This window comes from Mus pahari, chromosome 22, assembly GCF_900095145.1.
Source record: "Mus pahari chromosome 22, PAHARI_EIJ_v1.1, whole genome shotgun sequence".
NCBI lineage: Eukaryota > Metazoa > Chordata > Mammalia > Rodentia > Muridae > Mus > Mus pahari.
Genome location: NC_034611.1, coordinates 22777949 through 22790897, shown reverse-complemented (window position 1 = coordinate 22790897; position 12949 = coordinate 22777949). Strand labels below are relative to the sequence as shown.

General features: G+C 40.5%; 1 protein-coding gene across 6 annotated transcripts in view; it reads right to left on the bottom strand.

The window, feature by feature from the left end:
- Nucleotides 1–12949, bottom strand: part of Runx1t1 (RUNX1 partner transcriptional co-repressor 1) — a 149508-nt gene that overhangs the window by 25924 nt on the left and 110635 nt on the right. For all 6 annotated transcript variants that reach the window (XM_029533280.1, XM_021221934.2, XM_029533281.1 and 3 more), the window contains one exon: nucleotides 4648–4898. In XM_029533280.1, coding sequence (XP_029389140.1) covers nucleotides 4648–4898 — 251 coding nt within the window. The remainder of the gene's footprint in view (nucleotides 1–4647; nucleotides 4899–12949) is intronic.

Genomic DNA, 12949 nt, shown 5'->3' with positions numbered 1-12949 from the left:
GGAAGGAAGGAAGGAAGGAAGGAAGGAAGGGAAAAAATTGACATGCCAGTTAAAAAATAATCAATAAATTTTCAAGGCAAGTAACTGAAAATTCTAATTCAAGAATCATATGTAATAAGCCTCTTTTGTATCACTGCTACTATGAAAAATAGCATAACATGGACTGGGAAAATGGCTCAGTCAACAAGCTACTTGCCATACAAGCAAGAGAACCTAAATTTAGTTCTTCAGTGCCCATATAAAAAAAAACAGGACACTCACAGCCAGCTATTGGATGGAACACAGGGTCCCCAATGGAGGAGCTAGAGAAAGTACCCAAGGAGCTGAAGAGGTCTACAACCCTATAGGTGGAACAATTATATGAACTAACCAGTACCCCCTGGGGAAAAAAAACAAAAAACAGGACACCTTTTTAATCCCAGTTTCAGGAAGGCAGAAACAGTAATTTCCCTAGACCTCACTGTCCAGCCAGTCTAAAATATGTCAGTGAGCTCTAGGTTTAGCGAGAGACTCTGTCAAAAAGTAAGAAAGACAGAAATTGAGAAAGATGGGAAACATGGGTACCCAAAAATAAAAGGCAGCATGGAAATGCTTACCAAGGGGGCATCAAGTTTTGTTTCCCTTAATAAATGGACTCACTCAAGCCTAGGCTGGCTTACAATTCATGGCCAATCCACCTGACTCAGCTCACCAAGTGTGAAGTAACAGATGCGAACAATTCCCAGTTCACCACCAATATCAATGACTGTAAGAAGGGAACAGAGATGCTCAAAGGAACACAAAGTCCATAGGCCTCACTGAAAGGGAAAAGGGTCTGATGGTCTCATCTCATAGATCACTGAGGACAAAGACCATCACAGTCAAACAAAGGCAATTAGTCTATGACATCCTTTTCCACTTTAGATGGCTGAATCTCTGTAGTTGGCTCCCATTCCTCACAGACCTAGGCTTACAGAAAATCAGGGCTGACAAGTCTGCAGTTCCTAGATATGGAGGAACTTTTGCAAGATCTGAATGCCTCTACACTTACAAGACACTGTGTTCCACTTACTGTGACATGTAAATGATCTGAAATCTTTCTCTGAGCTGATTTAGAGAGAGAGAAAAAAAAACTGATGAATTACAAGGCTGTTTTCATTCATGAATATATGTGCATCCTGGACGACTTGGATTAAATAAATTCATGACAGTTCTTTCTTAGGCTAAAAAAAACCCAAAAATTCTAAGTATAAGATGCTTTGCATTATTTCTGCCCAATTAGAAAATATCCAGAGATATATTTCAAAAGTTAAAATTGTTAATGCCACCTATTGGTAAAAAGGGAAAACTACAAATATATTTTACTGATTTGCATAATAGAAAAGACACCGAGGGAAAGTAATATTTAGTTATTGCTCTGTTTGTTGTGATTATTTCAAGTTGAAATGTTTGCAAATATGTAATTTTTGTTGACTTATTTTTTTGCCTGTGTTTTCAGGGAAAAGAAGCACTAATGTTAAAATTAGTCATCACAGAAAACAACTAGAGAGTGATAAGAATATAAATGTGACAGGGACACTCATGACACTGGCATCTAGATATATGCCTGAGAGGATCAAGAATTATTGAAGTCACAAATGTGTCAGGACTTCAGCCCACTAACTCAATATTGATACACGCATTTAATACACAGGGTAGTTAATGAGGAATAGGATGTATATAGATAAAGGCAGTTCAGCATTTGTGTAGCTGTGCTGGGCTTCATCTCATAATAATAATAATAATAATAATAATAATAATAATAATAGAAACGTGTTTGATCCTCAGTTTTTGGAGAAGAAATATAGGGCTGGCTTGGTGTATTTGAAGTCTGGGGGTTGTGGCTATTAATTGATTAAGAAAAAGAAAAAATTAAGAAACTTCATATTTGTATTCATCGGTATCTCGATTTCACACAGATAAGTTCTGATCATAATGATTGATCATAATGATAACAGAAGGTCATAAAGAGTGACACAGGCGAAGACAGCTACAGTGTACTTACCTATAATTAAAAAAAAAAAAAAGAGTGACACAGGCATGAGTAAACTACACTTAATAAAACAAGCACTTGCCATTCATGAGATACTTGGCACAATGTTGAGACTTAAGTGGTTCTTGGATTCCGACGATTCTAGATAAATGGGACCATGTTTTAAGCTTATTGATAAACTAATGCTGCTTACAAAGTTAGTTTACTCAAGACTTCTCATGAGTGATATGTCCCTCCATGTAAGAGGCATTTATACACCATACCTTTATGGTGATTTTTATACCCTCAAAATGTCAGCTTAATGTATAGCACTACAATTCTTTTCTTATACATCAAAATTTTATTTTACATTAATACAGACTAAACTCTGCCAGACTCTAGGAAGGGTTAAATAGTTGCACATATTTCTAGAGACTAGCACTACATTAGCTTTTACAAAACTATATTAGCTTTATAAGCTAGTATAATTAAAAGGTGAGACACATGGTTTGGAGAAAATTACAAAAAAAAAAAAACAGTGATTGCAGACAGAATTCATAAGGGGACATTTACTACACGAAAACATAATCACTGCATAGAAGCATAATTACTTCCGTGGTGATGACTCTGTGACACATAGTAACTAATACTTCACCAAATGCTATTGTTGCCTAAGAAAGAGACTTCTTTCTGGGGGGGGGGGAGGGGGAAGGCAAGAGTTTATTTCAGCTTACAGGGTACATTCAGTGAGGCCATCCAGAAAGGCCAAGATAGAAAGTGAAGGAAGACCTGGAGAACACTACTAGCTAGCTTGAAGAGGACACTTCTATGCTTACAACTGGAAATATTTTGAGCCAATTTCCCAGTGGCCAGGTGACCTCAGTGCTATTTAAAAATGAGAAGTTAGTGATGCATTCTTTAATCCTAGAATTTGGGAGGGGCAGCGCCAGATGGGTCTCCATAACTTTGAGACGGGTCTGATCTACACGGTTAGTTCTAGACTAACCACCATTATGTAGATAGACTCTGTCTCAAAATAAAAATAAAAATAAAAATAAAAATAAAAATAAAAATAAAAATAATTAAGCTGTTACAGCTTTCAGGCATTAGGTCATAAATAAGTAGTGAAGCTATCATTTCTGATGTGTAGGTTAAAGTATCAGTCTGGACTCATAATATAGCAACTTCTGAAATCTTTTTAGAAATATTACCTGCAAGAACATTAGACAGACTAGCTACTAAGAAAGCATGAATTATATGCTTCGCTACTCGTCTGACATGCTATATAACTGTAGAAATAGCTCATTTGGGAACCAGAAGACATAATTAACCATCTCACAACCAAAGCCTCCATCATCTCTCTTCCCATTCCAACTCCTCCATGCTGGTCTATAAACATGCAGAAGGCTGTACAGAGAGGCAACAAATTCTAGTCTGATAACTCCTGTTTTCTAGTAATCCAGTTAGAGACAGGCATCAGTCTTGAAACAAACCAAAGTAACTGTCACTGTTATCCCAGTACGGGCCAGGTGGTGGTGGACTGTCTCCCAGAGTCCTGCATCCTTGGCTCCGTTTTCTGTTTTCCAGCCTAGACATGTGTGCTAACCACCAAATTCCAAATTCCCCATGTTAGCCACACTTGCCAACAACTAGTTTTGTGGTAGAGGATCACCTCCTGATGTGCAAGATCTACAAAGGAGAGCAGTAGATGGCTGTTGCAAGCTCGACTAGGCAAAAATGAAGAACTGAAGGTGTCCCCAAGAACAGCACACGTGCTAATCATGTGATGTCATCACCTTGACTGCAGTCACATATGACAGCCTGCTTCATTAATCCTGCCTCTGATGTTTCCATCCTTGACACTTGTTGTTCACAAGGTAATGTCTCCTAAAAACCTCACTTCCTGTAGTTTGTGAAATGAAGACATAGATACAGGCAAATAGAATACATATTTGCCCAAAACCACTCCTTCTGTATTCTGCTATTTGATGTCAAACTGACACTAACACTTATTCCTAGCATTTGTGTATTAATATACCAAGGTATTTCTGAAGGCATACCTGTCAAGTTAGGGCACGGACAACATGCCATATAATACTTTGGAAATAGGAAATAGCATGGAGACAGGAAATGTCAACACCAACTTTGACACCAAATTTCAGTGAATGAAAATAAATTTAAGTAAAAAGCACCTGTGGCGGGATTGCATATGAAATCTTTTATAATATTAAAAAAAGAATTCAAGGAAAATATATCTTGCTTCTGAAACTAGAATTGGGGATTTTCTTTTATATTTGATGCCCTCCTCTAAAAACAAAAAGTTAATCTGTTCTCTTAAAGCTTAGAAGTTATGCCCCCATTTACCGGTTCATACCTAGAATCCCAATACTCAGGAGGCAGAGGGATTGTAAGTTTGAGGACAGACTGGGTTATATAACAAGACACTGTCTCAAAGTTTCAATTGCTTTGTTAATTAATTAAAATGCAAGTGATTGAAGAAACGACACAGCATATTAGTAGACTTTCTTCATAAAGGCAACAACATATGAGAGATGTTTACTGCTATCAGATTACACGTTCAAATTCAGTTAAGAAGTAATAGCACAAATCTTCAAATATCCAATCCCCAAAGAAGAAATCAGATCCTTCAGTCTTACCCATAGGTCTATTTCTGTCCCTGAGGTCCCTGTGGCTGGGGTGTCGATAGGAGTCCCTGTAGTGGTGGGCAATGGCCATATCATCCAATCGGTAATGCTGAGGTGGAGGTGGGGTGGGGTGAGGCAGGCCATTTGGCTGGTAGGATAAGCCATTATTTGGACTGTACCGCTGGCCTGGGCTAATAGTGCATGGTCGCTTGCTTGGATGTTCTGAGTGCAAAGGCTCTCTGTCAAAGCCATTTTCTTTGGTTCTGAGGAGGGAAGAAGAGAATTTTGTTTCATAAAGTATTCAACATATTTCCAGACATTTCAACTTGAGCTTGTAATATTCAAGAGAATATGTCTTTGCTGGCCAGTAACATACAATTTAATGCTTCTCAGAGACGCTATACAAATTCACTGAAATGCATGCTCAGCCTGAAGGGGTCACCAGACTAGGAGGAGGAAGTGCCACACTTGTTATGGAACTGGCAAACACCATTGCAGCTCTAGTCCATGTGGTTAAGTCACAAATAAGAGGAAACTCAGTCTCCTTCTACAGGTGACATGTTCATAAAAAAAAAAAAAAGGTACTTAATTTCTAACAAGCTACCGTAGGACTTGCTGCAAAGCTGGTTCATACCTATAATCCCAGCCTGGGCTACATAATTAAATCCCTTTTTCACAAAGTCAGAGAAGGCCTCTGTATTATTCCATGTTGTTTTGTCAGAGGGAAGCATAATTAATATCTAGATGAAGAATATGCACCAATCAATTCCACCTGGCATCTCAGTTTTGTCCCCAAGAACACCTGAGGGCTTTTAGTTGGAAATGACAGTTTGAAACGTAAGTTAATTCAAATTAAAGTTCAAAACTCAATAATCTAGCAGCCACATTTCAGGTCGCCAGTGACTAAAGGTTACAGAACTTGATCTCAAAATGTTTATTCTATTTGTGTGCCGTGATCAAACTGAACTCATACAGTGAGTCTAGATCTTCAGCACTATCTTCGGTCACTGAAAAAGAAATCAGTCAACAGTTATGTATAGATAGCTGACACTAAAAGGAAAATATAAGTCACTTTGATCTTTTTTACTTTAGAGAGGAGAGTCGTGTTGGGGGTTGAACCCAAGGAATAACATGGAAATTCTCTATCAATGAGTTAAGCTCTCAGGCCTTCCACCTACTTTATTTTAAAACTGAGTCATTTCATCATTGGAGAGTTTATGGATCCTGCCTGGAGTTGTTCTTATAACAGGACAGGAACACTGAGAATGACCTTCACCAGGTACTGTGTAGCATTGTGAACTTGACATTCAGGAGAAATGCATTTCCTAATGAAACCAGATACCTAATCACTGCTCCTGGATTGGCAGACACCAGTAGGGATAAAGAAACAGGTTCTTGCTGAATGCATCTCTACTTAGGAACCCAATAAACTCAGTAAGAAAAAAGCAAATAGCAGCTCACTTTGTCTGGAAGCAGAGCTTGCACACTAATGACTTAGCAGCTGGCTCTCTTCATCAAGCCAGTGAAACACTGGTACCATCTATTTTCCCAGGGAAGTCACCTCATCAGAATCTTACAATTCACACAGGCTGCAGAGTTCCAGGAGCCTTTTCAATCCTGAGCTGGTAAATCGCTACACAACCCATTAGACACCTTTCCTTCTTCCCTGGCATAAGTGACCGTCCTTATTTGATTATAGCAAAGGAATCAATGGAGAGAAAAAAAAAACTGAATCAAAGGTGGCAAGAGGGCTCCCATCTGTTCCTGTAGGATGGAGTCCCAGTGACAATTTACACACACCAGTCAGGGAAAGATAAAGGGGTTGGAGACAAAAGCATGAGCACCCAAGGAACAGAGGGAAAGTCTGCAGAGTTCAATGTGAAATGAGTCTATGCCCACTATAAGTTAAAGAAGGAGTTGGGAGACCTGCCGATAATTGGAAATGACAGCAGCGCATGGCCACCATAGGAATGGCCAGAAATCTCAATGCTGCGCCCGTGAAGCATGTGTCTGCACTTAACATACTGACTCCACACATATCGATCACTGGAATCAGACTGAAGTATCGAGTGTAGCTCAGACATTACCTAAATAATTTTTAAAGTGGAAAGAAACATTTTAGATATTGATTTATTGTGAGCCTGTCTACGTGATTCTACTGTGTACTTTCATAACCTATACAATTTTTTAATAATACAGTTTGACACTCAGTACATATTACCAGCATACATCAGTCGGAAAGCAGTGAAGACTATGACGAGCTATGAACACAATGCTAACCCAGCACCTACCTTACTGGCAGTGTGGTGTAGTGGAAAGAGCACGGGACTGGAAGTCAAGAGACCTGAGAGCTAGTCCTGGCTCTTCCACGACTAGCTGTTTGACCTTGGGCAAGTCACTTAACCTCTTTGGACCTCTGTTTGCTCATCTGTAAAATGAAAGGGTTGGACTAGATCAGTGGTTTTCAAACTTTGACACCTGACGTGCATACGGGATTCTGTAGGCAATGAAGAACTGTTTGCTCTGCCAAATGAGGATTTAAAGGGCCAGCGAAACCCACTGACTGTTCTTACCTGTTTTACAAAATGAGGTTCTACCTAAGATTTCATTTTTTAAAGACAGAAATAATCTGCTGCTAAAGATCAAGTTTGAAAACCACTGGACTAGATGACAGCTGAGGTCCCTTCTGGTTTGAAAACCCAACAATCCAATACTTCTGTTATGATAGTCTAATATTATTAATATCAGTATTAATAGTATTCTAATATTATGCTCTTATAATAGTCTGGTGCCAATGGCATTACTATAAAGATTAAAGCATCCAGGGATGATGGTTTTCTGGCCAAGCTTAAGTGTGAAACCCAGCATCTCATGTCGAGTTTTCTATTCTTTGTTTTCCAGAATGAATTATTTATAGTGTGTGTGTGTGTGTGTGTGTGTGTGTGTGTGTGTAGAAATAAAAATATACTTTAAAAATCTTTAAGTAGCATCAGCATTTCTATACATCAACACATCTTTGACTCATTTGTGTCACACCAGGATAGCTTATGGCTTTTGTTTCATTTTACCTTATTTCAACGACATCAACAGCAATGTGTAACAATGAAAGAATCCACCCAAATCTCAAATGGATAGATTTATTATCTATCTCCATTCTTAGATGAGCTGTTATTTCAGTGACCCAATTCCACGAATCAAAGCCCATTCCCAACTCCTGAACCACGGACACAGCTAGGTCTTGAGTTTGTCCCCTCTTTTAAAGGTCCCTGTTTTCTACACCGAGTCCTCTCACTCTGAGACTTGGTGACAAGCACCCCTCCTTAGACCACTGATGTAGACCTAAAAAGCTAAGAAGTCGAGCTCTCTAGCTCTAAGTCCCACCCTATCCACAGGACATGTGTCCAGGGTAGGAACTAAAACAACTTAACTGCCATTTGTCTCTGTGTCTTAGAAATGCCTGTAGCCATCTATATCTCATTTGCTTAGGTAAATTCCATATTTGCATTTTTATTTGTTGCCCTTTTCAAAGTGTATTAGGCAAAATTAAATACCCTGTCACTGTCCCCAAACAGCCTTACCCATGAAATAAGACAAATCTACAGAGAAGTCACCACAGCCTGTCTCGGGGCTATGTGGAAGATGGTTTTTAATTTTTAAAGTCTACCACTGGATGCTATGTCCCCAACCGGAAGCTGTCATCTGAACGGACGCTCATCATTCAACACTCAGTGCAACCCACTCACAAGGACTAACCTAAGCCCAGCTGAGATGCAGCTTGGCCTTGGGTTCCTTTCCTCTCTAGCCTCAGGTACCTGCTCATTAAGATGGGAAAGTCACATAAAAATATCAGAGGAACAACTCAAAAAGCTAAACACACTCTTTACCACACGGAGGCTATTTTTGTTTCTAGGTCCTCCGTCATAAAGATTATCAATCAAAAAAAATTTAATTTTTTTTTTTTTTACAGGGGAAAAAAATTAAAGTCTACATGAGAAACTAGAGAGATGGCACGGTGATGAAGAGCATAGACTGTTCTTGCAGAAGATGCAAGTTTGATGACTGGCACCGATCTGAAGCAGTTTGCAACTACATATAGCACCAGATCTGATGTCTCTGGCACGTGGCCCATGACAGACCCATACGCATACCTAAAAGTAAGTAAGTAAGTAAGTAAATAAATAAATAAATATTTCTTAAAGTTCTACACAAAATATGTATCAACCTCTGACAGTGTGCACTGATAATTGCTCCGCGGCATACAACAGACAACATCATTCAAAGAGATGGGAAACAAATAGAATTAAGCCATCAAGAGAAGGAGGCGACCAAGAGAGTCAAGACCAATCTCCTGAAAGGTGTGAGAGGGTCTGAGCTCCTCTTTTATGCTAGATGTATCTTTTATGCTGAGAAAATCTCCTATAAAATGTTTTGGGGGGGATAGGCAATGCTTCATTGTCTAAGAAACCTTAGAATGGGGAAGACTCGCCCTGGTGTGGTAGTAAGACGTCTGTAATCCTTGGAAGCCGACGTAGGAAGACTGCCAGGTCAAAACCAACTTAGACAACAGAGCAAGACCCTGTCTCAAAAACAAACAAACAAACAAACAAACAAACAAAAAATGGTGTAGCTAAAACTCTAATCTTGGTCCCATGACAAATAGATTCATAACTTCAGAAAATGCTTTAAATGTTCATTAAACAGGCATTTCAAACAGAGTGGGCTCTCTTGCTTCCTTCACCACCTCCTATGCTGTCTCCAGAATGTCTGCTTCTACAGAACCAAACTACGGTGGTGGTTCATCTTCTCTTATTCAGAGCACTTTGCTTCATCCTGTCTTTCCACTGTCCCACTGAGCCAGCATCTGGGCACAGCCAAAGATGGTCTCACAACTTGCTTGCTGTTTATATCCACAACCATATTCAATGCTAGACTGTGGCTCTGAGAAAAAAGATGGGCAGGAAGGAGACAGTGATCTGAAATCCCTTCTGTCAAGCACAAAGACTTAAATTATTTTCTTCTTAAGCTTGATGTACACACCTCTCAACTTTAGGAGGAAAAGGTTCTATTAAAGAAAAGACTAAGAGCATGAGAACCAACATCACACATGTGCTTCCTCTTCTGAAATGTGCTGTTTGTTGAGCTCTCATGGCATAACCGAAGCTTGATTCAAAGGGGGAAAAGCATCATCCTCAAACATAATTGTACAAGAAGTTCTTTCATAAACTGTTCAGAAACGGATGATTTTAAATAGGAATTTTATATCACAAATTTTTCTTGATGTGTATCTGAAACAAATAAACAAACAAACAAACAAACAAACAAAAAAACATTCTAAATCTTGCTGTCTGCTTAAAAAGAAAAAGCTAATTCTCCACGAAAGTCTGAAGTGACTTCTGTGTTTTACTACCAGTCTTCAGGAAAGGAATATTTGGACAGTGAGAGACAGAGAAACAAGTATTGGAATGCCACAGGACTGTCACTACTGGGCCAGATGGAGAATAACACCTTTAATCTTTCTATTGCTACAACTACCCAAGAGAGACACATTCTGGCAACATGCACAACTGTCTTCAGAAAGATATGAGAGGCAGGTGGTTGTCTGCTACTCCAGACACACGAAAGATGCCTGGCCCTTCAAAGATGATAACATTCAGGTTCAGAGAGCCACCTGAGCATCCTTCCCCCTCAAATGGGAGGAAGGAATTCTTCCCTCAGATGCCTCCTAACAGTGACCATCTGTTCAACAGTTAGGGTGTCACTGGCTGTCCCCTGTGCATCTTCTAATCTCCGCCACTGCAGAAAGAGTCCATGTTTTCTCTTGCTGTCTTCATGTTCCAACTTGTCATCTACGTATTGTAGTCAGAGCCCACCGGTTTCTCCTGGTCCTGGAGTCAATCTCCATATTTGGTTCCTGGGTCACTCTTTAATGGAAATTCAAAGATGAGACTTGGTCTCTCTTTCCCCTTTCATTAAAAGTAGATTCTTTTCTCATACAATATATCCTGATTATAGCTCCCCTCTTTCTAATCCTTCCAGGTCCACCTCCCCTTCTCTCCCTCCCCTTGTCTTTCACTACAAAAGAATAGGCTCTTCAAGTAGCTGCAAGGCTAGGTGCTTCCTCCCCAACTGAGGCCAGACAAGGCAGCCCTGCTATAAGAATATATCTCACTAACAGGCAAGAGCTTTAGGAGAGCCCCCATTCCAGGTATCTGGGACCCATAGGAAGGAAGATGAACCTGCACATCTGCTATATATGTGTGGGGAGGCCTAGGTTCAGCCCATGTATGTTCTCTGGTTGGTGGTTCCAACTCTGAGAACCCCAAGAGTCCAGGAGAGTTGACTGTGTTGGTCTTCCTGTGGAGTCCTTAAACCCTTAGGGGGCTTCAATCCTTCCTCCTATTCTTTTATAAGAGTCCCCAAGCTCCAGAGACTTGAATTGACAGGATGCCGAATAGCAGGGATGGGGGGGGGCACTTAAGAGAGGGGGTGGGGAAGGATTGTGAAAGGGGGTAACCAGGGGTGGGGCAGTGAGTGTGATGTAAAGTGAATAAGTAAAAAAATTAAAATTAAATTAAAAAGGAAATAACAGAGATAATAACAAAGCCTAACAAAATAAAATATAGAAAGATTAAAAACAAAAACAACACACACACACACACACACACACACAAACACCAATCACATTGAAATTGGACAAGGCAAACCCAACAGAAAGAAAAGAACCCTAATGGAGGCACAGAGACCCACTCACTCACACACTGAGGAATCCTGTAAAAATACCAAGCTGAAAACTATGACATATATGCAAAGGATCTGGTGAGGGCCCTTGCAGGCTCTGTGTTTGCTGACACCCATTCCATCTCTGTGAGCTAAAGAGCTTTGCTCAGTTGATTCAGAGCACTGTGTTCTCCTGGTGTCCTCCATCCTCTCTGGCTCTTACATGTGTTCTACATACTCTTCCATGGGTCCCCTGAGCATTGAGACTAGGGGAAAGGGAGGGCAGGGGATTTGATAAGAGACATCTCATTTAGGACTGAGTGTTCCATGGTCTCTTACTCTCTGTGTATTCTCTGGCTGTGGTTCTCTATATCTGTTCCCATCTGCTGCAGACTTGATCTTAACAGAAGGTTACTCCCTGAGATAATGACTTGTGGGTAAAATTAAATTCTGTGTGTGTGTGTGTGCACGCACGCATGGATGTACCTATGGATGCACTGATCTATCTGTGTCTGATGGAGATTGAACTGGAGAATTGTTCACATGGGCAAAATGCTCTATCATCAGCTCTTAAGCTACACACCAAACTTACTGTGAAACAGTGTGCTACTGTGAAGTCCAGGCAGGGCTCAAACTTGAGATCCTCTTGTCTTAGGTGAGTGCTGAAACTATAGTTTTGTACCACTATTCCTAGCCTAGGAGTAAATTCTTTATTAAATTCCTTACTAAGTACCTGAAGCTCTGAGATGCTACACTCACACAGGATCTGTATACCAAAAGGGTCCAGAGAAGCAGGTTAATTTCTGAGAGATGTCAGAGAGAAAAGGCATTTCCCCAGAATGTACACTCAAAAGAGCAGGGGCTCTTGAGTCACAAAGAGCTGGCTGGAGCATTTATCTCTACCATTTCTAGCCATATGAACACAGAAGCCATAACCTTTTAAGAAATTGTTCAGTGTCTCCATTTGCAAAACGAAGACCGATTGCCTTAGACCTGCTGAGAGAGCTGAGGGCACAAGGAGGAACACACATCTGGCATCCAACAAATTCATTGGGGCACTTAGTTCTCCAGTTATGGAACGAGGGGCCGGGATCAGAAAATCACGGCTTTAGGAACAGAGCTGTTGAAGTTGGAGAACCGAGGGTTAGGATCCCCTCTTGTAAGCCATGTGACCTCAGGCATACTATCTAACCTTCCTAAATCCCTACATAACCCTGTAGGTTAGGACAGGGCCTGGCACATGTTAAGACCTCAGTAAACAGTGGCCATTGTTACAGAGTTGTAACTGGGAACCCTTTAGGCACATAACAGATACTGAGGCTGGGAAGCCTGTGTTTTCCTGACACATAAGGTGTAGGAAAGAGGGCAGACACCATAAATGGCAATATAACGGTAGGCATGGGGGGAGGACTTGGAACAGCTGGACCCTACAGGAGTGACAAGAAGGAAGACTACTTAAGTTGAAACTAGGATTCCTGATGGTAGAAACCTCCCTTCAACCATGGTACCAGCAGAGTGGGGTATTCCTGTGACAACCTGACCATGTTTTGGGGAGGACTGTGGAAGGACTTTGGAACTTTGCGCCAGAAGATCCATT